This window comes from Plecotus auritus (genome assembly GCF_963455305.1).
Source record: "Plecotus auritus genome assembly, chromosome: 6".
NCBI classification, from domain to species: domain Eukaryota; kingdom Metazoa; phylum Chordata; class Mammalia; order Chiroptera; family Vespertilionidae; genus Plecotus; species Plecotus auritus.
In genome coordinates, this window is record NC_137773.1 from 153,172,224 (window position 1) to 153,198,505 (window position 26,282).

General features: G+C 41.5%; 1 protein-coding gene across 1 annotated transcript in view; it reads right to left on the minus strand.

Moving 5' to 3' along the window:
* LOC308251860 (collagen alpha-4(VI) chain-like) overlaps positions 1 to 17,742 on the minus strand; it is a gene marked incomplete at both ends in the record, with an annotated part of 97,408 nt that extends 79,666 nt beyond the window's left edge. Inside the window, 5 exons of the mRNA XM_080675525.1 lie at positions 2,244 to 2,870; positions 6,368 to 6,973; positions 8,157 to 8,744; positions 11,165 to 11,776; positions 17,667 to 17,742. Coding sequence (XP_080531651.1) covers positions 2,244 to 2,870; positions 6,368 to 6,973; positions 8,157 to 8,744; positions 11,165 to 11,776; positions 17,667 to 17,742 — 2,509 coding nt within the window. The remainder of the gene's footprint in view (positions 1 to 2,243; positions 2,871 to 6,367; positions 6,974 to 8,156; positions 8,745 to 11,164; positions 11,777 to 17,666) is intronic.
* Positions 17,743 to 26,282: the final 8,540 nt, after the last annotated feature.

Here is a 26,282-nt window from a genome sequence, read left to right on the forward strand (position 1 = left end):
AGCTAGCCTGAGTCTGAGAAAGGGCCACTGTGCAAGAAGGGGCATCTTTACAGCCAGCCCCCCCGCAGCAGTGGCCCAAAGAGGCTCCCCTGCAGCCCAGGGCCATAACAGCTCTGAATACTGGGAGCCAAGAGCCCTGAACACTGCCTGGCACTACACATTCTTGTGAATCTTGGCAGAGGGAGATTTGGGAAGGGTGAGGGGTGAGAAATATTTCTTACAGTCTGGCTGCTACTAAGCATCCACATCTATGCCATACACAAAGTGCTGAGCAGAGCGGCTGACATATAACAGATGACTAATAAATGGTAGAGATTAGGAACATTATGATCAGCCAGGACACAATTCTGGTAAAAATGTCCCAACTTCTATTTACCTCTAAGTTACCCCCAATCCTCAGCTCCTCTATACTTTGAGCTGACTTTCCTGAGTCCTGGTTTCTTTTTAGCTGCTGTGCAGTCTGGGAAATAAGTCAACCCTCAAGTCTTTATACTTTTTGTACAACAGAAGGAGAGAGAGGGAGACATCTCTCCTTCCCTATGGAATAGAGGCAAGGGATGCACAAGGAAGTGAAATTCATAGTTAATGATTTTGTTCCTCATTCCCAGGATAGAGAAAGGGACTAAATATACAGGCCAAAGAAAAAGATGGGAATTTATTTATTTTAAATCTCTAGACCTTAGTACAAGTAATCTAAAAAATTACAAGATTATTTAGTAATTGCTTTAAAAAATAAAAATAAAAAAAGAACAGCAGAGTCATTTTCCCCTGAAGATATCATCACAGCCTTGCATTTTTAAGTTAATTATCTACATTTCAAGTTGTCATCTTCTTTCCCTAACTCTGATTGGAAGCTAAGAAATACGACCATGGGTGGACAAAAATAGACAAGTAGACAGACAGACACAAAGATATTTATAACAGCCAGTAAGTGGCAAATTTGGGTTTTAAAATTCAGGCAACTTGGCTAGCCAGTGTTGCTCAGTGGTTGAGCATCAACCCATGATCCAGGAGGTCACAGTTCGATTCCCCATCAGGGTACATGCCCCAGTTGCGGGCTCAGTCTCCAGTGGAGGGCATGCAGGAGGCAGGTGATCAATGGTTCTCTCTCATCATTGATATTTCTATCTCTCTCTTCCTTTCCCTTCCTCTCTGAAATCAATTAAAAACTATTTTTTTAATTCAGGCAATTTGACTCCAAGGTGCACATATTTTACTGCTATGTTTTCTCTCGTGGTTGTTTTTTTTTTTTTTAACTGCATATATAATAGGAGGTCTCCTAACTAACCTCCTCTTAAGTAGCACCCCAGATCATTGACATTCTCCCTTCCCTCTGCAACACATGAGCAATAGTCCCACAATGCTCTGAGTGCCTTCTCCCTGGAAGCTCCCAGTTGAACATTACACAGTTCTGCTTTGCTTAGTGGAAGAATAAGCCTACTAAGAGCAATGTGGTTTTGTCCCTACCCTGATTATGGTAGTTTTGTTATTATAATTACACAACAAATCAAATATTGTGCAAATCAGTAGGATATGAGTGTGGATAAAAGTTTTATTGCAACTATGAAAACCAGGTCAACTGCTTAGAAAGCCAATCAAGGCCAGTAGTTATCAAAGAAATTGTTGGTGTACTAGATAGCACCATAAAAGATGGGATTTCTGAGATCATAAAAATCAATAAGTATTTCTGTGCTCAGATTGCTTCAAAAGTAGCTAAGTTATCTTCCCACTTTACAGAAATTGGAAACTATAGAAAATACACTATTGGGTGATTGATGAAGAAAATATTCAGAATTCCAATTAGTAGGGCTCATATTCAAAGAAGCGATGGCCCTACACGAAAGATTGAGAAATTGATCTTCATTTATTTTTTAACTTAAAAGTTTTAAATTTCAAGAAGGTCTGTATCTTTTTAGAAATAATTTCCTGCTTTGTGTGACTTAAGATTTGGTCAATGCACTGTAAATATACATATAGTTTCATCTAACTGTTAAAATGAATGAGGGGTAAGATAGAAAGAGGGAGGGGTGTTCACTATTTACTTCATATTCTTCTGCACTGTTAGGAATCAAGATGAAATCATTTTAACTTTGTAAGTTTTGTGTTTCAGTGTTTTAATAAATTGACTCCAAAATCTTTTCTTGAATGGGGTGAGGGGCTGAGGACAGGAGAGGAAATGAGTGGATGCATAGAGCAAGCAGAGTAAAAATTATATATATAAAATTTGGAAAAGGTCCTCCTACCTTCTGGCATAGCATAGCCCATCCCAGTAATGGAAACTCGTTTGCCCACCGTCTCAGGGCAGAGCTTGTTTTTAATCTTGCTTCCCACAGTGGAGAGTTGCAAAAAGGATTCCAGAGGGATGACGTGCTTCCAAGGGGGATATGATGCTATCTTCTCCAGGTCCTCACTCTTGGAGGCAAGCTGGGTGCCCACTGCATAGACGGTAACCCCCACCCTGCGCAGGAGAGAAGCGGGTCTGGACACATTGTCTTGGGAGAAGCCTTCCGTGATGACCACAGCTATCTGCTGCACACCTTGCTTGGACCGGCTGCCCTTCTCCGGAATGAAAACCTCATTCCTTAGGAAATCCAAAGCAGCACCAGTCTTGGTCCTTCCTCTCTGTTCCCGGGAAGTTAATTTGTCCAAATGCTCCAAGATTTTGGCTGGAGTCTTAAATGTATCCAGTGAAAACTCAAGTCGTGGCTTCTCACCGTAAAAGACCAAGCCAATTCTCACATCCGGAAACATGCTTAGAGAGCTGACGGTGGTCTTTAAGAAATTGACAACTTGTTGGAAATTCGATTGCCTAACCCTGCTAAATTCCTCAATGAGGAATACTAAGTCAGCAGGGATAGCGGTGGGACATGCTATAAACAAAAACAAAAAGAAGGGTTTTAGGCACCAGAACAGAATAAGAAAGACAACATTCATTTTGTATATAAAAGTCATGCTATATTTTATATACCACTAGTAGCCCTGCGCACGAATCTGTGTGCCAGTAGCTCTCTGCCACCCTCCAGTAGCTCTCCACCCACTGCTCTGCCCTCCTATAGGTCCCTCCACCCCGCCCTACCCCCCCCATAGCTTGCTGCCCTGCCCCCTCCTATAGCTCTCCGCCCACTGCTCCGCCCTCCTATAGGTCCCTCTACCCCACCCTGCCCCCCCCATAGCTTGCTGCCCTGCCCCCTCCTATAGCTCTCCACCACCTGCTTGTAGCTCGCTGCCCCACCCTCCTGCTGATCCGTGATACGGTTGTTACACGGTTGGTCATTACACTTCATGACGTAATGACCATTTGCATATTACATCTTCATTATATAGGATAATATTTATATATTTATTTTTATATACTGTAATATTTAGTATTAAAATTATAATAATATGTATTATACTAACTTATATTAATACATTTTAGAATTTAGTGGAAGGCTTTATGACCATCACTTGGTATGATGGTCAAAGAACATTACAGGGTTCATACCTATCCCCAAATTTTTCACATGAAAGAATATTACAAAATTTGTAAATATATCTGTATCCACAAGAAAGTGCTTTAAGGTCATGTTTCAATTCATTGAGTCCATTAGAAACATCTGAGTCTTGCTTAACTAGTTTTTTCATGTTTCTCAAGTTTCAGAAAACCCTGGGTCAAATTCTCTTTTATAGGCCTGAAGCCTCCTGGATTTAATAACTTTGCCTCTGACCTGGTAAAAGATGGAAACAGTAAATTGTAACTGTTAACAGATACAGCTTCCTCTATAAATTTCATGTTATTTCAACATGAAATATCACAAGTTCCCATCAAAAATCTTTGTCCAAAAATTGGGCTTAATGGCTATTTTATTTTGCTATAAAATAATCTTCCCTTTAATCTGCCTTAAATGGGGTATTGGAGTTAGGATTGCATTAAACCCCCTTCTAGAGAAGTCCAAACCTCTTTCACAATTTAAAAAAAAAAAAAAAACATTAAAAATTTTAAAAAACACTGTGTCCACATACCAAAAAGGCCCAAATATGCTTGGATGTCAGAAAAAAATAAAAATCTCCCTAGCAGAGATCCAAAACCATATACACAGGAGGCTGAAACCAGTGTGTAGACAGCTGAAAATGGTGAAACAAAATTGGGAGAAGAGCTTGTAGGGTCAACAGAATAATCTTTTGGTTATCTTTGGTTTCTTGATATCCTGAAATTTCCCCTTTGGTCTTTTTTTACAAAGAACCAAAAATCAATCCTAGATTTTAAAAAAGGATGTTGCCCCTGATTTTGCCAAATCTGAAACACCTTCTGTAGAAACCCAAGCATCTTTGACTCATCCCTTCCTTCACCTGCTGGTACCAAGTGCTATTAGTCTCCTTTCAGGTTGTCATGAGGATGAGTCCCCTTTCCTCATTATCAAAGTCACCACTGGCCAGCCCCAGGCACCCTCTCTATTTGAACAGATGATGGCTCAGCCTTAAAGTCCTTCTGAGTAAGAGGTGTCATGTGGAATTCAGCCTGCACACTAAAGGATTTCTTAAAGACCATTTTGATCCCGTCATTTTTCCTGCTTAAAAGACTACTGCTACTTTCCAGTGCCTTTGGGACCCCATAATCAGGGTCCATCCTACCTAATCTAATCTGATCCCTAGCTCCCTCTAAATCTCCTCCATCCCAGTTGGCTCCATTTTTTTCACCTTCTCCGCATTCATCCAGCCCATTCCCACTTCCACACCCTTATTCATGTTCTTCTCCTTACCAAGAGTACCCTCTTCCCTTCTCCTTGTATATTAAAATCACACCCATCACACCCAACACAATTCCTCCCAGGTTCTCCACCACACCCTCCTTTTGTTCTATTTCTACTTCATATAGTGCCCATAGGTACTTGTCAGTTCTTTATTAGCTCTATTTGGATTTTCCTCGTCTCGTCTCACATATGTTTGTCTTTTCTGCCTATAAAATTCCAAGGACCCTCAAGTTCTAGATGTTGAGAGGTCTAGGCAGAGCTATGATAATTCGGAGAAAGTGGGGATTGATTGCTTCTAGTTGTGGGGATACACTAGAAGCGACACCAAGCTTTTAGTTGTGGGGGTGCTCCACAAAGAAGGTAACTTAAGAACTAAAGGATGAAGTATCCCAGGCTGACGGTATGGTGTATTCAGGGCAGAGACAGAGGTGAGAAAACATGAGACATATACAGCAAATGGCAGGTAGTTCAGCTTGGCTAGTGATTAGAATGTATAAAAGATAAGTCTCAGTGGTTCTCAACCAACAGTGGTACCCATTCCCAGAAAACATTTGGAAATATATAGTGGTATTTGGGGTTGTCATAAGATTCAGGGGTGCTACTGGCAGGAACCAGGGATGTTAAACCTCTAGCAAGCCCGGCCAGCATGGCTCAGTGGTTGTGCGATGACCTATGAACCAGGACGTGGTTCAATTTCCAGTCAGGGTACATGCCTGATTGCAGGCTCAATCCCCAGTGTGGGGCATGCAGGAGGCAGCTAATCAATGATTCTTTCTCATCATTGATGTTTCTGTCTCTCCCTCTCTCTCCTGTACTCTCTCTGGAATCAATAAAAATATATATTTTTAAAATAAAACCTCTAGCAATGCAAAGGACAGTCCTACATTATGAATTGTCCCACCCAAAATGCCTATAGCATATCCTTAAGCATTCTGAATGCCAACCTAAGGAAGGACTGTATTTAATCTCTGGTGAGAAGCCTGAATGCTCCTTCTGGAAAAGGTATATGGTAACCTGGAATATAGTACAGAAATATTTACTCCCTACTTCCTACTTCCATGGTGGAAATACACTTTTTCTCTCCATGGACGATGACTTGGCCATGTGTCTTGTTTTGGCCAATGGAATGTTAGCAGATGATGAAGCAGAGGTCTCAAAAGTGCTTATGTAATTGCATTTTCTCTCTTGAACCTTTGAAGTTATCATGGGAAGAATATGCCTAGGCTAGCCTAATGATCGCAGGAGGAAGAAGGGAGAAAGCTATGGAGCAGAGTCAAATGAAGACCAGCCAACCCTCAGCCAAATCCCAAATCTGAGAATAAGCCAAGACAAGATTAGCAAAGCCATTTAATTGAACTCAAAGAAGATCTGACCCCTGGCACATCTGTGAAAACAGATGCTTCTTTGCAATCACTGCCTTTTTGGATGACTTGTTATGCAGGATCATTGTGACTATAGTTAACTAATGCAAGGTTTGTACCTGAGGCAGCTCCATGCCCTCTCCTCTTTCCCATCTACCAGTGCCAGTGTCCCAGTGCTGAGGAATCCAGAGTATGCCCCATCTCTGCCCTTTCCCCAGACTTTCCTGTTATGCTGAGACTTCCCAGTAGCTCACATACCTAGAGATCAAACCTTACCTACTGTAGTGTCCTTCTCGGCCTCTGTCCTGGACCCGGACTGCCCCATCCCTTGGATCACCATATTCACATCTTGTATCACCTGTCTGACTCCATCTTGTCCTTGCATCTCATAGATAAGGGGTGGGGTCCCCATCCCCTCCAGTTCTCTTCTGTCAAAGTCCTGTACGCCCACAGACATGACTTTCACACCTTTCTCCCTCAATGTCTGTGCGGCATCCCAGACTTCATCCTCCGATTTGCCTGAGGTAATGACCACTGCATATTGGGGGATGCCCTGGAGAAATCGGCTTCCCGCTGCCTCCTGGAAGAAGGTCTGATGAAGGTATCGCAGAGCTTTGCCTGTCCTCCTGGAGCCTCCCCGGACAACAAAGTGCTCATGGATGTGAGCAGTCATCTCATCCTGGCTCTGGTAGGTATTGAGCAAAAACTCAGTGTGACCTTGACCACCATACTGAGCCAGCCCAATTTGGTACTTGTTCCTGCCAACATCTAGCATTTTAACCACTTTGGAGATGAAATTTCGCATCCTCTGGAAACTGGCCTGTGATGTGTTCTGTGAGGTGTCGGCAAGAAAGACCACATCTGCATAGGCCTGGGTGAATTCTGGAAAAGGAGAGAGAAAGGGGGAGGGAAAGGCACAGAAGAGGGAGTCAATCAAATCAAGGTATCATGGAAATGGAATACAAGGATGATTTTGTGAGGGAGGGGTACATAAGAGGAAGAAGTACTCTATATATGTAACACTGTACATATTGTACTTCCACCTCCTCCACGTGAGACTGTCACGAGGCTCTCTCCCTCTTATACTCGTGCTGCCTGTGTTGTCTGCTTCATTAGACTAAAGTATCTTTCAATGACTCTTTGCCACCAATGGAGAAAACAAGGGAAGTTAACATATACTGAGCAGTTACTTTGTGCTAGAGATTGTTATGTACTCTATCTTATTCAATCCTCATAAACCATCCTGCTGATAGGTATTATTATCTTCATTGTTCAGATGAGAAAACTAAAGTGAAGTTTAACTGCTTGTCCATGCTCACATAACTAGAAAGTAGCAAAGACAGTATTAAAAACAAACAAAAGCCCTGACTGGTTTGGCTCAGTGGATAGAGCGTCGGCCTGCGGACTGCAAGGTCCCAGGTTTGATTCTGGTCAAGGGCATGTACGTGGGTTGCAGGCACATCCCCAGTGTGCAGGAGGCAGCTGATCGATGTTTCTCTCTCATCGATGTTTCTAACTATCCCTCTCCCTTCCTGCTGTAAAAAATCAATAAAATATATATTTTTAAAAAGCACATGTCTTCTGGCCTGGCCAGTGTGGCTCAATGGTTGAGCATCAACCCATGCACCAATAGGTCCCTGGTTTGATTCCGGGTCAGGGCACATGCCCAGGTTGCGGTTGTGGGCTTGAACCCCAGTGGGGAGCATGCAGGAAGCAGCCGGTTGATGTGTTGTTGTTTTTTTTCTCTCTCTCCCTTCCTTCCTCTCTCTCTAAACATCAATTTTAAAAGAAAACATTTTTTAAAATAATTTTAAACATATCTTCTGGACTTCAAAATCCATGCTATGTCCTCTTATCAACATGGCAGGGTGTTCTTTACTACACATGAGAACGTCATTCATTCTTCACTCCCAGCTCAGATGTTCCTTCATTCAGGAAATGTCCCCAGGTTCTCCAGGGATGGCGGACAGCTCCTTCTCCTACCTCCCACTGTGCTCAGTGTATCCTGGCTCATATTGTCCGTAGGCATCCTGATTGGAACGTGGGGTGTGACCCAGCTTCTTACCTTTTTTTGTACCCTCCGCTGCTGAGCACAGTGACTGAAGAATGCCTCCTGAGACATCCTGCAGGATGTTGAAGTTTTCCGTGTTAAAGAGAAACTTCTCAAATGGCTCACTGGCCATTTTTTGCAACTCCTGGACATCCTGGACGTTGATGCCTATCACATACACAACAACACCGTCTTCTTTCAACCTGTCAGCTGCCTCCTGGACTTCGTCATTTGACTCCCCATCTGTCACCAGGATAACTATCTGAGGAACCATGTCCTTGGCCCGGCTGCCAGCTGCCTCAGTCAGATAGTTGGTCCTGATAAACTCCAGGGCGGCCCCTGTGTTGGTGCCTCCTGTACGGTAGGGCAGATTCTGGATATGCTCCAGGACCACACTCTTCAGAGGGTACTGGTTCAGCCGAAAGGCTGGGTAGATGTTGTCATTATACTGAGCGAGGCCCACTCGGACCTGGTCACTGCTGATGTCAAGTCCCAAGACGACAGAGTGAAGGAAGTTCTTCACTTTCTGGAAGTTCTGGGGTCCGATGCTGGTTGAGCTGTCTATTAGAAAGACAATATCTGCCAGGACTGCTTCTCTGCAAGCTGCAACAGAGAGGACGAAAGGGATAGGGTCTGTGGACCTTCACTCGAAATGCCTAGAACCTATGGAGCCAAACGGTATACAGAAAGGGAGAGCAATGCCAAGAAACCTATGCTCAGTGGTCCTCAGACACCCCAAATGATGCTGTGCTCAGAAAAGCAACAACATCCCCTGAGCCTTTCCTTCCCTCCACTCCATCATCTTCTGAGGCTTCTGGCACGCTCTGCTGATACCTCCAACCTTGAAATCCACTTGGACAATCCTTAACTCTCGTTAAGAGAAAAACACTTCTATAAATGTAGCAGCATGCTGAGAAGGGGGCTGTTCTCTCTCCAGTGGGAACAAATTCATTTCTAGGAATTTGCTGGCACCAACAAGTCAGAAAGCTGGAATGTATCCCAGGTCCTAGGATTCATTTCATTGTCGCTCCACCACTTAGCAGCCCTGTGACCTGTCATCAATCACCTCTATGGCCCTCAATTCTCTCTCTACAGCACTGAAATATTTCCACCAGCCCTCACAATCTCGTGGGATTGTTTTGAGGATGAAATAAGATAATCTACGACAGCAGATAAGATCAGTGTTCTGCCCAGGTCCTTTCGGATCCCTTTTTACTATTTCTATACACTGTTCTTTGGAGGACTTTTCAGGTACTGGAGTGGCTTTGCCTACAAAGTCTAGCTCCTTGCCTTGGGTCAAGGCAATCCTGAGTTCTCCTGTAGGATCAGGCTAAAACTACCCTTTGTGGAACGTCTGCCTAAGGTCAGACCCTTCCTTTCTTTCCTCTACTTCTCTGTCCTACATCCTTCCAACCCGCTTTGGGAGCTCTTCCATGACAAAGAACGTGCATCCAAGTCCTTGCCTTTGGCTCTGCTCACTATGAACACACTCTCAGACACCTTCCTACTGAAGTGGATCTGCTCGGAAAGACTTGGGATCAAGTCCTAGCTCTGCCATCGGTTATGTTACCTTGGCTTCAGTTTCCTCACATGGGAAATGCAAATAATGATACTGATTGCCTTATGGAACTATGCAAAAACAAATACTAATTGCCCTGAGTATCTAATAAAAAAAAAAGCATTATGTATCTATGTACCAGTCCAAGGGGCAAGGCAAACAAGTTTTGAAAACTACATAGTGCCAAGCAAACTAGTTATTACTATGTGTGTCAAACCTCTTTGTGCACCTGGAAGCATTACGCAAAAGTAAGACACACAACTTGGCCGTCCAAGAGCAATATTATTACCACCCACCTGTGGCATCAAATGGTTCAAAAGTTTTAGCACTTCTTCCAATTCACCCACCCTATCTAAAAGTATCACAATAAAGAATAAGTAATGAAGGCTGTATCTTCTTGTGGATTTTGATGGAACCCACAAGTGAGCTTCTCTTTCTCTGTTCAAATTCTGTGCTTTCTTATAGAGTTTAACAATTAATTTATAAAGAATGTTTACCAGTGTATGCCCTATCAGTACCAATTGAAGTTCAAAGTTGATGACAAGTATATCACCACAGGTAATGACTCTGATGCTTCTGGGCATCTCTGATGGGCTAAGCACTATGATAAGTACTTTACCTGCATAACTTTATTTAATTATTTCAACAACTCTCTGAGGCAGATACTATCATCCTAGAAAGAAAATTTATAGATTCAGAGAGATAAAGTAACATGTTCAAGATGACACATTCAGAAAGTGGCGAATCGGGATTTGAACCCAGATCTTTCTTTCCCCTAAATTCGTCCTCTTAACCAGTACATTACAACACACTCACAGCAAAGTAAGCCAGCTTCCTGGCAGTAAAATAAGCCAGCCTCCTTGGCCCGGGGAGGGGGGGATATGCCTCTCTCCCTTCTCTGCACCCCATCCAGGCACTATGGGTAAATTAATCTATGAATAACAATACCATAGGAACAAATATTTCTTTCATCAAAAATGGACTTATACTACATGTCTATATAGAACCAGCATAAAGCCCACAGAATTAAAAAAGTAAAATAAAAGAGTTGATAAGTTTAGGTCCATGGTTGGAGAAGAGCATAGAGCACAGATGGTTTAGCAAAATTTTAATATTAAAATCAAATATAGCCCTAACCTTTGGCTCAGTGGATAGAGCATCAGCCTGTGAATTGAAAGGTCCCAGGTTTGATTCCGGTCAAGGGCATGTACCTTGGTTGTAGGCACATCCCCAGTAGGGGGCGTACAGGAGGCAGCTGATCGATGTTTCTCTCTCATCGATGTTTCTAACTCTCTATCCCTTTCCCTTCCTCTCTGTAAAAAATCAATAAAAATATATATATATTTTTAAAAAATCAAATATGCACAAATATAGGAAATAAGGACAGTGCACGGGATGAATAAGAGATAAAGCCTTGAGTTCTGTGACTTCTAGATCAGAAATAAGAAGGGAAAGGCCTTCGTACCTGGAGAGACGTGGTCAACAGGTTGAGCTGCCTTTACCAAAGTGTCACAGAGATCCTTCCGCAGCTTGGGGGTGAGGCTGCCCAGAGCAGAGAAGTTGGGAATGAAAGAAGCAAACTTCTCCACTGGACTGCTGGCGATCTCCCTGAGCGCGGCCACAGGGGCACCTCTGCTGCCAATGGCATAGAGCAGGATGCCTGCCCTCCTAAAAGCCACTGCAGGCTCCTGCACAGGGTCCTCGGAGGGGCGGCTGCTGAGCACCACGGCGACCTGAGGCACTCCCTCGCTCGCCCGGCTCCCCGCTGCTTCCTGGAAGTGGTGATCTAGAAGGAACTGCAGGGCCAGGCCCAACTTGGTGCCTCCAGGGCTCCCAGGCTTTAATTGAAACCCCCGAATGTGTTTCAACACATCACTTTTGCGGTGGTATGTGGAAAGGTGGAACTCGGAATGGGGCGCATGGCTGTACTGGGCCAGCCCCACGCGGATGGTCTCTCTGCTGACGTTGAAGGCATTCACCATGGTGTACAAGAAGTTCCGCACGTGGCGGGTATACTGGGGGTCGATGCTTGTGTCCACTAGAAACACGACATCTCCCACAGAGGCCTGGCTGCAGACTGGAGAAGAGAGTCAAGTTAAGATAAAAACATTACAAAACTGGCAGCTACTGGCTGTAAATCCCTCTCTCCCAAATTAGTGCCTTTACAACCCATGGGTGGGCCTGCACAGCTCTTTGGTGATATCTAATATGCATGCGGTCTAAGCATGTAATCATCTTCGCTTTCTCATGGCTATCATCTACCCTTGTTCACCTGCCACTCTCTGTTCCATTCTAACAGACATTTGACCCTGCAATTAGATCCTTAACCATGGCCTTCCATTCATCCCTTAAACTTAATAAAGGAAAACAGGGAAATAAAAGAAGTAAACAAATGGGACAACATCAAACTAAGTAGTTTTTGCTCAGCAAAAGAAACCATCAACAAAATGAAAAGACATCCTGCTGAATGGGATAAGATAGTCATCAATGATACATCTAATAAGGGGTTAATATCCAATCCTATCTAATAAAAGAGTAATATGCAAATTGACCATCACTCCAACACACAAGATGGCTGCCCCCATGTGGTCAAAGATGGTTGCCCCCATGTGGACACAAGATGGCTGCCACAAGATGGCCAGCAGGGGAGAGCAGTTGGGAGGGACCAAGCCTGCAAGGGAGGGCAGTTAGGGGTGACCAGGCCAGCAGAGGAGGGAAGTTGGGGGTGACCAGGCCTGCAGGGGAGGGAAGTTGGGGGTGACCAGGCCTGCAGGGGAGGGCAGTTAGGGGCAATCAGGCTCTATTCCAACAAATTGGACAACCTGGAGGAACTGGGCATATTCCTAGAAAAATACAACCTTCCAAAACTCAATCAGGAAGAATCTAAACATCTCAATAGGCCAATAACTATGGAAGAAATTGAAGCAGTCATCAAAAAGCTTCCAGCAAACAAAAGCCCAGGGCCAGACAGCTTCCCAGGGGAGTTTTTCCAAACATTCAAGGAAGAACTAAAACCTATCCTCCTCAGACTATTCCAAAAAATTCAAGAGGAAGGAACACTTCCAAGCTCATTCTATGAAGCCAGCATCAACCTAATACCAAAACCAAATAAAGACAGCACAATGAAAGAGAATTACAGGCCAATATCCCTCATGAATGTAGATGCCAAAATCCTCAACAAAATTCTAGCAAATTGGATCCAGCAGTATATCAGAAGATCATACACCATGACCAAGTAGGATTTATCCCAGGAATGCAAGGATGGTACAATATCCGCAAATCAATTAACGTGATACATCACATAAACAAATTGAGAGATAAAAATCACATAGTCATATCAATTGATGCAGAAAAAGCATTTCACAAAATCCAACACCCTTTTTTTATTTTTTTTATTTAATAAATCTTTATTGTTCAGATTATTACAATTGTTTTCCCTTTTTCCCCCCATAGCTCCCCTCTACCCGGTTCCCACTCCACCCTTTGCCCTTACCTCCCCCCACACTGTCCTCATCCATAGGTTTACGATTTTTGTCCAGTCTTTTCCTGCACTCCCCATACCCCTTTCCCCCTGAGAATTATCAGTCCACTCCCTTTCTATGCCCCTGATTCTATTATATTCACCAGATTATTCTGTTCCTCAGATTTTTAATTCACTTGATTTTTAGGTTCACTTGTTGATAGATATGTATTTGTTGTTCATAATTTTTATCTTTCCTTTTTTCTTCTTCCTCTTCTTTAAGAATACCTTTCAGCATTTCATATAATACTGGTTTGGTGGTGATGAACTCCTTTAGCTTTTTCTTATCTGTGAAGCTCTTCATCTGCCCTTCAATTCTGAATGATAGCTTTGCTGGGTAGAGTAATCTTGGTTGTAGGTTCTTGCTATTCATCACTTTGAATATTTCTTGCCACTCCCGTCTGACCTGCATAGTTTCTGTTGAGAAATCAGCTGACAATCGTATGGGTGCTCCCTTGTAGGTAATGAACTGTTTTTCTCTTGCTGCTTTTAATATTCTCTCTTTGTCTTTTGCTCTTGGCATTTTAATTATGATGTCTTGGTGTGGTCCTCTTTGGATTCCTTTTGTTTGGGGTTCTGTGCACTTCCTGGACTTGTAAGTCTATTTCTTTCACCAGGTGGGGGAAGTTTTCGGTCATTATTTCTTCAAATAGGTTTTCAGTATCTTGCTCTCTCTCTTTTTCTGGCACCCCCATAATTCTGATGTTGGTACGCTTGAAGTTGTCCCAGAGGCTTCTTACACTCTCTTCAACTTTTTGGATTCTTTTTTCTTTTTGCTTTTCTGGTTGAGTGTTTTTTCCTTCTTTGTATTTCAAATCTTTGACTTGATTCTTGTGTTCCTCTAGTCTGTTGTTGGGTCTCTGTATAATATTTTTTATTTCAGTCAGTGTATGTTTAATTTCTAGTTGGTCCTTTTTCATATCTTCGAGGGTCTCATTATATTTATCGGCCTTTTCTAGGATATTCTTGAAAAGCCTTATAACCGTGGTTTTGAATTCTATATCCAGTCGTTTGTTTTCCTCCATTTCTTTCATTTGTGATCTGTTTCTTTGACGCCGCATTTTCACTGCTTCCCTGAGTTGGTAGGGTAGCTTTGTGTGCTAGGTTTCCTATATGGCCCAGTGGGTCGGCCTCCCCAGTTAACCTGAGGTGGATACTCTTGGTGCACCCCTTTGTGGACTGTGTGTACAGCCTTGTTGTAGTTAAGTCTTGATTGTTGTTGGTATCACTGGGAGGAATTGACCTGCAGGCCAGTTGGCTGTGAGGATCAGCTGTGTCTACACTGGGAGATTTTCGGTGCTGGAGACAGCCTTATAAGATTAGACTTGCCAAATTGCAAATGCCTCTTTGCTCAGCTTGGAAGGGGTGGAGTCTCAGGGCAGAGCAGACAATCTTGGCTTCCCATCAGCCCTGCCCTTGCGCACGAGTCTCCAGACCTCTACCTTCCGCGGTTCCCGAGTTTCCGCCTTACAGTCCAAATTTCCCCCGTAAGAGCGTGGGTCCCCAGGGGCTCGCCCGGAACTGCGGTTCAGTGCGGTCGGAACTGAGGTTCAGTGCAGTCAGAACTGGGGTTCAGTGCAGTCGGGGGCTTCCTTCCCCCTCCCGCCAGAGAAAGCCAGCCAGGCACTCCACCACCCTTCCTCTCTGCGCACGCCTGTCTCCATACCTCAGCTCTTTGCCGCTCCTTCTCCGTGAGCTTTCCTCTTTCCTTCTAGTTGTAGAATTTCCACTCAGCCAGCTTTCCTGTTGTTCTGTATGGTGTCCGTTCTGTCTTTTAGTTGTATTTTGAAATTTTTGTGCGAGGCAGCAGTTTAGGTGCTTACCTATGCTGCCATCTTGGTTTCTCTCTCCAACACCCTTTCTTGATAAAAACTCTCAACAAGGTGGGAATAGAAGGATCATACCTCAACATAATAAAAGCCATATATGATAAAACCACAGCTAACATCATACTCAATGGGCAAAAACTAAAACCATTTCCCCTAAGAACAGGAACAAGACAGGGATGCCCACTCTCACCACTCCTGTTCGATATAGTACTGGAAGTATTAGCCATTGCAATTAGACAAGAAGAAGAAATAAAAGGCATCCAAATTGGAAAAGAAGAAGTAAAGCTGTCCTTAGTTGCAGATGACATGATATTGTAATAAAAAACCCAAAAGACTCCATCAAAAAACTAACAGACTTAATAAATGAATTTGGCAATGTAGCAGGATACAAAATTAACACCAAGAAATCTATGGCATTTCTACACACCAATAGTGAACTTACAGAAAGAGAGACTAAAAAAGCAATCCCATTTACCATCGCACCAAAAAAATTAAGATACCTAGGAATAAACTTAACTAAGGAGGTAAAAGACCTATACACAGAAAACTACAGGACACTGAAAAAAGAGACAGAGGAAGACGTAAACAGATGGAAGAACATACTATGTTCGTGGATTGGTAGAATCAACATCATTAAAATGTCCATACTACCCAAAGCAATCTATAAATTCAATGCACTCCCCATTAAAATGCCAATGGCATATTTCACAGACCTAGAAAGAACTCTCCAAAAATTCATCTGGAATAAAAAAGACCCCAAATAGCCACAGCAATCCTGAGAAAGAAGAACAAAGTAGGTGGATCTCAATACCAGATTTCAAGCTGTATTACAAAGCCACTGTTCTCAAAACAGCCTGGTACTGGCACAAGAACAGACATATAGACCAATGGAATAGAATAGAGAATCCAGATATCAACCCAAACCACTATGCTCAATTAATATTTGACAAAGGAGGCATGAACATACAATGGAGTCAAGACAGTCTCTTCAATAAATGGTGTTGGGAAAATTGGACAAATACATGCAAAAAAATGAAACTAGACCACCAACTTACACCATACACAAAAAAATTAATTCAAAATGGATACAGGACTTAAACGTAAGACGGGAAACCATAAAAATATGGATGGGAATCCACAGGCAGAGAAATCTCAGACATATGCCGAAGCAATTTCTTCACTGATACTGCCCCTTGGGCAATGGAAGCTAAAGAGAAAATAAACAAATGGGACTACATCAAAATATAAAGCTTTTGCACAGCAAAAGAAATCATCAACAAAACAACAAGCCCACTGTATGGGAGAACATATTTGCAAATGTTATCACTGATAAAGGTTTAATCTCCAAGATCTACAGGGAACTTATACAACTTAATAAAAGGAAGATAAATGATCCAATAAAAAAAATGGGCAACAGACCTAAATAGAATCTTTTCAAAAGAAGACAGAAGGAAAGCCAAGAGACATATGAAAACATGCTCAAAGTCACTAATTATCCAAGAGATGCAAATCAAAACGACAATGCAGTACCATCTCACACCTGTCAGAATGGCAACCATCAACAAATGACAAGTGCTGGTGAGGATGCGGAGAAAAAGGAACACTCATGCACTGCTGGTGGGAATGCAGACTGGTGCAGCCACTGTGGAGAACAGTATGGAGTTTCCTCAAACAACTAAAAATGGAGCTCCCATTTGACCCAGTAATCTCACTTCTAGGAATATATCCTAAGAAACTAGAAACACCAATCAGAAAGGATATATGCACTCCTATGTTCATAGCAGCACAATTCACCATAGCTAAGATTTGGAAACAGCCTAAATGCCCATCAGCAGATGAGTGGATTAGAAAACTATGGTACATGTACACAATGGAATACTACACTGCTATAAAAAAGAAGGAATTCTTACCATTTGCAGCAGCATGGGTGGACCTGGAGAGCATTATGTTAAGTGAAATAAGCCAGGCAATGAAAGAAAAATACCACATGATCTCACTCATTTATGGAAAATAAAGAACATTATAACCTGATGAATAAAAAGATAAATACAGAAGCAGTAAAGCACTGAACAGATTGTCAAATTACAGCAGGAAGGCTGGGGAGTGTTGGGGAGGGAGGGAAATAGATCAAACAAAGGACTTGTATGCATGCATATAGGCACACCAATGGACACGAGACACTGGGGGGGTGGGATGAGGGCATGCGACAGGGGTAGGGGAGGCTGGGGGAAGGTCAATGGGGGGAAAAAAGGAGATATATGTACAAATATATGTAATATTTTAAACAAAAAATATTTAAAAAATAAATAAAAGAAAAGAAAAGAAAAAATAAAAATATTTTCTCAAGGACTACTATATTATACAGCCATTGACAATAAAAAAAAAATCTCCCACTCTCTTTAGCAGGCTACAAATAATGCAGTTCAGTTCAGTTGTTGCTTTTTTTAAAAAAAATTGAGGGATAACTGATTTGTTATTGTTTTGCTACTCATCTTTATATGTGTGAATTTATGCTCATGTACAGTGCCTTAGGAAAAACCTAACTAAGGTTATATTATAAGATTGAAAGCTTTAATTTAAAAATAAATAAATAAATAAATAAGAATCTGATGTATTACCAATTCTCTGTGGGTTGATGAAGCCAAAGCTAGCTGCAAGAAAGATGATCACCCAAAACGTCTTCCAAGTCTCCATTCTAGATATGTCCTAGAGAGAAAAAGAAACCTCATAATTAACATTGTCTTCATGCACTTAAAATGGATGCATCATATTGTGTGTTAATTATTTGTCAATAAAGTTGATTTTCTTTTTTATACTTTTTTTTATTTTTTTAAGTTGATTTTTTTTTGAAAGCCCAACTGTCTTTTCCTAGATGAAAGCTTTATAAAAATAAAGAAGGAAATTTACACAGTGGACTACTACTCAGCCATTAAAAAAAAAAAAAAAAAAAAAAAAAGGAAATCTTACCTTTTGCAACAGCATGGATGGACCTGGAGATTATTAGGCTAAGTGAAATAAGCCAGTCAGAAAAAGATAAATACCATACGATCTCACTTATTATGTGGACTCTAATGAACAAAATAAACTGATGAACAAAATAGGTTCAGAGGATTGGATACATGGGACAGACTGACAGCTGCCAGAGGGGAGGGGGCTGCAGGACTAGATGAAAGAAGGTGAAGCAAAAAAAAATCCGAATATATAAAAAGCCAGGGGCCGTCACAACCGAAACAACCAGACGGATGACCAAACACAAGCTGTGTAGGGTGACCAGGCTGGCAGGAGGGTTAGTGAGGGACGACCTAGCTGGCAGAGGGGGGCAGTTAGGGGCAATCAGGCTGGCAGGCAGGTGAGCAGTTAGGAGCCAGTGGGCCCGGATTGTGAGAGGGATGTCCGACTGCTGGTTTAGGCCAGACATCCCACAAGGGGTCCCAGATTGGAGAGGGTGCAAGCTGGGCTGAGGGGACCCCCCCTCCCCCGTTCACAAATTTCATGCACCAGGCCTCTAGTATATATATATATATAGTCGGTGGAGGTGGGCAAAGAGGGGGTGGGCATGCGGATGGAAAGAAATTCTGCTTGGGGTAATGGGTGCATGATGCAGTGTGCAGATAATGTTTCACTTATTTGTATACTTGAAAACTGTATGATATTTCAAACCAATGTCACCCCACTAAATTCAATTAAAATAAAAGACAAATATATAAAAATAAAGAAGGACATATTGTCACACTGTTTCAAGGAAAATGGTCTTGCTGCCAAAACTGGTTTGGCTCAGTGGATAGAGCGTCGGCCTGCGGACTGAAGGGTCCCGGGTTCGATTCCAGTCAAGGGCATGTACCTTGGTTGTGGGCACATCCCCAGTGGGAGGTGTGCAGGAGGCAGCTGATCAATGTTTCTCTCTCATCGATGTTTCTAGCTCTCTATCCCTCTCCCTTCCTCTCTGTAAAATACCAATAAAATAAATTAAAAAAAAAAAAAAGAAAAGAAAATGGTCTTGCTGACCTAACTCAGGAAGAATCTTGTAAACACTGAGTGTATACCTCAGACTTACTTCCCTGTTAAAAGTTTTCCAGATATGACTATAAAAGGAGAAAGCATATAGGGCCTGGGTAGAACTTGTTTCCCACAGTGAATTTGCTAGAACATAAACATTTCTGGATGATTTTGCTGGTATTTTTATACAAGCACTGGATGACCCGATAAACATTTGTGGCATGAAGAAATATTCAAATCTCTCAGGAGCACATCTGCCTGATAAAATCAGGCTAGCCTCTAAATACTTCACATGTTCCCAGAAGAAGCACAACATCAGACTTTCCTCTCCTAAACTTGGAGCCAGTTCCAAAGTCCCCCATGGAAATCATCCATTCCCAATTCCAAGTCTATTTTTTGATTCTAAGAAGTCTATGGTTTAAAAATGAGAGCAACATGGCCATTGAATGAGCTGTTCCAACTAGAACAGGGAACACCTCATCTTTATCTTCATAGCCAGGCAACCTCACAGCCATCCTCAGCACAGTGCAGGAACAAAAGTAAGTAATCTTGGAGATAGACTGCCTGGGTTTCTGTCCAAAATCCACTACTTAATCGTTAATCTTGAGCAAGTTTACATCTCTGTGCCTCAGTTTTCCCATTTGTAAAATGGGGGCAATAATAGCATCTACCTCAGAATCTTGTCATCGAGATTAAGTGAGTTCGTTATTGTAAAACACTTTACTCCTGCCTGGACATAGAAAGAACTCTGTGTTTGTTAACTAGAAAACATCTTCTTGAAAACCCACTATGTAAAAAAAAAAAAAAAAAAAAAAGTATTCTCCTTAATTTGAAACCCATAATCTAAAGAAATAGAGGAACACTGATACTTTGCATTGTGTATTAATAAAGTAGTTACTTTGTTTTGTGTTTTGATTCATACTTTTATTTAATTCATGTGGTTTTCCCTTTTAATTGATTGCTGTTTGTAAACTACTATGCTAATATCTCCATGTGCCTTGCCTCAAACCTGGAAATGGCCAGCAGAGCAAATCTGACTCTGCTCATTTCATTGATGGAAATGAAGAAATCAGATCCCAAAAGGTAAGTAGCATCCCAGAGCTACATAGCCATGCACTGTCAGGTTCTGTCTCGGGTAACCTGACTCCAGGTCCGGGGTGCATGCCTGAACCTCAAAACATCTGCTTCAAACCCTTCAGTGAAAATCTGGTAAGTCCAGACTGTCATTAACTTCCCTGTGTCCACTTCATGTAAAATGAAGACCTATGAGCAAATTTACCCTGGGGTAAGAGTATGAACTCAAGACCTTAGTTCCTTTATCTACCAACTAGGTCTTCAAAGAGCAGTTTTATGTCTAAAATACTATACTTGGTGCTCCAGAGAATGGAATTACAAACTTTGCTTTGTGTTTATAGAACTGAACAACCTATTTGGGGAAAGAAATTTTACATACCAGAAATGATAAGAAATTCAGTAAACTTTTAGGATCGTTCTTTAAACTTATCAAAGAATTTGAGCAAGAATCTCAGTATCTAAGTCACTTTTAAATCTTGGGCCTTTTAAGCAGAATATTGTATGAAAATTATATCATGGTGCTCAGAAATAGCCACCCACCCAACATGTGAGATCCTCTTTTCAGAATGTGTAGGTGTAGTCAGCCTGCTTCCCTGAGGACACATTTCTACTGTGCAGGCTTAATTTACTCCCTAAGAGTGACTCACGGATACACATCTATTTTTATTCCATGCCAACAGAATTAATACTGGGAGAAGTCACGACTTCAAAGGGAGCCCACAGGCCTTGATTCTGTTTCAGCTTGACCATGTGTTCCATGTGGATTTCAGCAAGCCAGTTCACCTCTTAAGGTTTATGTGGTGATTGAGAGAGCTTGATGCTGATTTGAGACACCTACTCTATTGTCCACTATATTTTTTTAAATGAGGATTCACTTTTTTTAATATATTTTATTGATTTTTTATAGAGAGGAAGGGAGGGGGATAGAGAGTTAGAAACATCAATGACAGAGAAAAATTGATCAGCTGCCTCCTGCACACTCCTTACTGGGATTGTGCCCGCAACCAAGGTACATGCACTTGACCGGAATCGAACCTGGGATCCTTGAGTCCGCAGGCCAATGCTCTATCCACTGAGCCAAACCAGTTAGGACTACCGTCCACTATATTACAATCATTCCCCAAGGAATTGGTCCAGTGATTTTCCAAAACATATGTGACATAATTGGATTTCTCTGTCCCTCAGTTTCTACATCAACTTCCCATTAATGCCTCCTCCAGGAGGCATATAAGTAATGTGAGGAAAGATACTTTAAGATTATAAATATCTTATTCCCCAATGAATTTTCATCTAAATGCAAGTAAATGACCCCAGCTGGTTTGGCTCAGTGGATAGAGTGTCTACAGACTGAAGGGTCCCAGGTTCGATTCCAGTCAAGGGCACATGCTCAGGTTGCAGGCTCCATCCCCAGTAGGGGCTGTGCAGAAGGCAGCCAATCAATGATACTCTCTCATCATTGATGTTTCTATCTCTCTCTCCCTCTCCCTTTCTCTCTGAATTAAATAAAAATGTAAAAAAATAAATAAATAAAAATAAATTCAAGTAAGTGAATCTTAAAGAACAGACTGTTCTAATGGATTAAGAACAGTATGGGAGGAAAGAGCTTGAGAGTTTGACAGTGCCAGAAAGAATGATCCAAAATAAATTCATACATTATGATTATGATTATGAATACAATAAACTGCTATACGTCAACCTTTTTTGAGTACTCAGTATCTTTAATATAATTTATTTAATTTTAAGTTTATGTAATATAATTTTAAACTGTCTGTATTTAACAACTGGCTTGCAGAGTTTCTAAAAAATTTACTGCTAGCTTTCACAGGCTAGTAAACAGGCTCCAAAAACCACTGTATACTTCAACTTTTTTAAGTCTTGGGTTAATAAAGCTAGATGAAATATAAAATTAGAGTATCTACATTTTAATAATTCATTATGACCTAATTATTAGCATAATGCAATAAGTCATAAAAAATGAGAAATCTTTTTAGTTGTAAATAAAGCACCAGAGCTGTGTATGGAAATCTAGTGGGAAAGTCAAACGCTTATAAACATTGTACAGCTGTTCATATGTGTGTACTATATCAACAAAGAGAAAAATGTCTGTATGTTAAGGACTTACTATCTATATTATATATACTATTCCATAAAGATGTTTATATTGAATTTAAGCTGCTGAGGGGGGTTTGCAGTTGAACACATAGGGCCCATCATGGAGGCAAAAAACAAAACCATTAAATGAAATGAGATTAGGTAGAGATAGCATCAGATAACAATTCTTTCTGGAAATAATTCTCATGGGTTTGGAATAGAAAAAGATTTCTCTCAAAGTTTGCTGTTTAAACAGTTAACTCATTAGGACAATTTATTTTTTAAGATTAATTTGTTCAATTAAAATAATTACTTTGCACCCACCACAGTAATAATTAATTCAGGAAATTCATTAAGAGATGCTAAAACAGTATTTTAACACAGTCTCAAAGTATCCCCTCACAAATTACTTATAAATAAAGAGAACAAAAAAGTATCTACAATGGACAAACATGGTGGACACGACTTAACCAAGTGATCAAAATTAATATCTATATATATAAGAGGCTAATGTGCAAAGTGTCCCCTCAGGAGTTTGACCGGGAAACTGGGAGTTCATTCGCGAGACTGGGAGTTTGATGGCTCGCTATGACATGAGCTGACCACCAGGGGGTGGTGCAGAATGAAGGAAGGCCCCAGCAGGCAGCCAGAAGGCCCTGATTGCTGGCAGGCCTAGGGACCCTACCCATGCATGAATTTCATGCACCAGGCCTCTAGTCAATAATAATAGGATAAAACAACATCAAGTACCTCTTGATGTTATTACACATGAGAAAACTCAACATCACTTACTTATATGGTAGCCCTCCTCAAGATCCATGACCTAAATCTAATAATGAGGAAACTGTCATTTAAATGAAAACTTGGGGACAGTCTAAAAAAGCAACTGGCCTGTGCCTCCCAAAAATAGTAATATCATGAAAGACAACGAAGAGCTGAAGAACCAACTGAGATGAAAACAGTCTAAAGAGATATGATAGCTGCCCTGGCTGGTGTTAGTCAATGGTTAGAGCCTAGGACCAAAGGGTCTCAGGTTCAATTTCTGATCAAGGGCACATACCTGGGTTGCCAATTCACTCCGTGCCCGGGTCTGGGCATGCACGGTAGGCAACCAGTTGATGTGGCTCTCTCACCTCTCTTTCTCTCTCTCTCTCCCTCCCTCCATCTTATCCCCATTTTCCCTTCCACTATCTCTGAAAAAGCAATGTAAAAAATATCCTCAGGTGAGAATTAACCAAAAAATCAATTTAATTTAAAAAATTTTTAAAAGAGAGATATGACAGCTAAAGACAATATATGATCTTGGATTGCAAAAAGAAATTGCTATAAAGGACATTAAAGTGAGACAATAGGTAAAATTTTAATGTGGACTGAATATTATATAATAATTCTATTTCAATGTTAAATTTCCTGATTTTGATCATTGTGTTGTAGTCATATAAGAGAATTTCCTGTTGTTAAGAAATACACACAATATATTATGGAGCAAAGGGTCTTAAGATCAGTAATTTACTCTCAAATATTCAGTAGATTATAATAATTCAGGGAGGGCATGCGATACTCTTGCAAATTTTTCATTGAGGCTCATCAACTCTACCACCCCAGCATTTCATGAGTTGGGTCTTGCTAGGGAAATGGGAATAACTCTCCTATCTTTCTGCAGCATTTCATTCAGGAAGGACGCCTACAATCCAGCAGATCAGACCTCTCTCCAAAGGCCCTGGGTAGGTCAGGGCACTCTGCCACCCCTTCAATGTGTCACCAGGAAACATTGAAAGAGCAGTGAATAAGGACAAGAATGGCCCTCTGCAAGTATCTAGTCTAGTGTCACATCCATGGTTTTTATTTCTTTTGTATCCTTTAAGAAGAAGTTGCTCCAGACACTGGTGCTAGAAATAACAGATTAAAGAAGTAGTTCTTTTTCTAAGAGGACTTGGAACTCTACTAGAGAGACAGAGATGGATAAATTGCAACATTGTGAGGTGAGCAAAATACTGCAGAAATCTATACAAAGTGCTGAGGAACACAGTGGGTGAGCTTGGGTGAAGGCTTCAGAGCAGATGTCACTGGAATTGAGACTTGAAGGATGAGTAGAAAATAGTAGGTGAAGAAGCACGTGCAAAAACACAGGAGAAGTTTTAGACACCCAAATGGAGCTCGCTCATCCAAGGTCTAGAGTTAAGGTTTTGGAGTGCTGGGACTTGGGAAAGCCTTTCTGGAGCAAATGCACTGTACAAGCTCTTAAGACATGGTAAGTTTTATGGAGACATTTGGTTTTTGAAATGAGAAGGTGGGACAGAAGAGGGGACCTAGGCAAAGTTTCTCAATCTTTAACCATAAACCACCTTAACTCCATTTAATTAAACTAGAGGCCCGGTGCACAAAAATTCATGCACTCAGGGTTGGGGGGGTCCCTCAGCCAGGCCTGTGCCCTCTCACAGTCTGGGACCCCTTGGGGGATGTCCAACTGACAGCTTAGGCCCACTTCCCGGGGGATTGGGCCTAAATTGGCAGTCAGACATCCCTCTGGCAGCCCGGGAGCCCTTGGGGTTGTCCGACTAACGGCTTAGGCCCACTCACCTCAGGGAGCGGGCCTAAGTCATTAGTTGGACATCCTTAGCACTGCTGCGGAGGCGGGAGAGGCTCCCACCACCGCTGCTGCGCAGGCCAGCCATGAGCTGGCTTCTGGCTAAGCGACACTCCCCCTGTGGAAGCGCACTGACCATCACAGGGCAGCTCCTGAGTTGAGCATCTACCCCCTGGTGGTCAGTGCACTTCATAGAGACCAGTCATTTCTGATCGTTCCACTATTAGGGTCAATTTGCATTTTACCCTTTTATTATATAGGATTAGCAGTGCTTTATATACCAGTCTCCTTCAGCATTTCTGTTCTCTCTCTGTGGACCCCTTAACCATAAAAGTAAAGATTCCATCTCTAATGTTCCATGACGGTGGTTCTCAAGCTTGAGCATTGCATCAGAATCACTTAGAGGACCAGTTAAAAGCCAGCTTCCTGGACCCCACCTCCAGAGTTCCTGTTCAATAGGTCTGGGATGGGGCATGAGAATTTGCATGCTGAGCTGGTCCAAGGGACCACACTTTGAAAACCATTCTTCCATGCATTTAGCATGCAATGGTTTCTGTCCATTGATCTTCAACAGCAACTCTAGCTCCACATGGAGAAAATCAAGTGTCTATTATTAACTAGGTGGAGAAAGAGAAGAAATGATCAATTAAAAAATCTTTTCTTTATGATTAAATGACTGAGAGATAAGCAGAAGCTGCAATATATTTGGATGAAAGGCCCAATGCAAATATGCAAAATTAATTTAACACACTTTTTATTTAATTTCTAATTATACTTTATTTTGAAATCTGAAGCTATGTTCTCTATCTATCTATCTCATATTTTAAGCACCATAGATTTGACTTTCCTACAAGACAGACTTACAGCATACCACATCTGGGCAACAGGAAACCCCAGGAGGCAAACAATTGGGAGAACATAAACAGATTTTTTGTATACAACACGTTAAAAACCACACAGCATGTCTGATAGTTAAGACAAACTAAAGGTTAGCCTTAACCTTTTGCATAAATATTAACATTTGCTTTCTGTGCCCATTCACAAATCTTATGACTGCTTGAATTATATATATACAACTTTTTGCAAAATATTTGAGGGAGGCTGTGTCAAACATTTCAATGACAATTAATGTGTCATTAGGCTCCAAAAGAAAAATATAACAAGATGCAGAGTCTTGGAGCATTCCTCCAGGGAGGGGTGAAGATGACAATGCCACAGTTCAGCAAAGCAGTAAGTGGGTGCTGATGGCATGATACTCCCATCAGCTATGGTAATTATAAGATCTGCACATAGTTAATTTGTGAGGTGCTTAAAATTTTGAAACTGAACAAAACCTCAGCTGTTGGGCATTTTTTTTTAACTATCCTAGGCCCTCTTCATATTCTGATTCATCTAGTTTCCTATAACTCCTGATTCAAATATCTGTGATGTCATTTGCCATATTGCATTGTCATTGCCTGCCTAATTGTTTATCTCTCTCACTGGG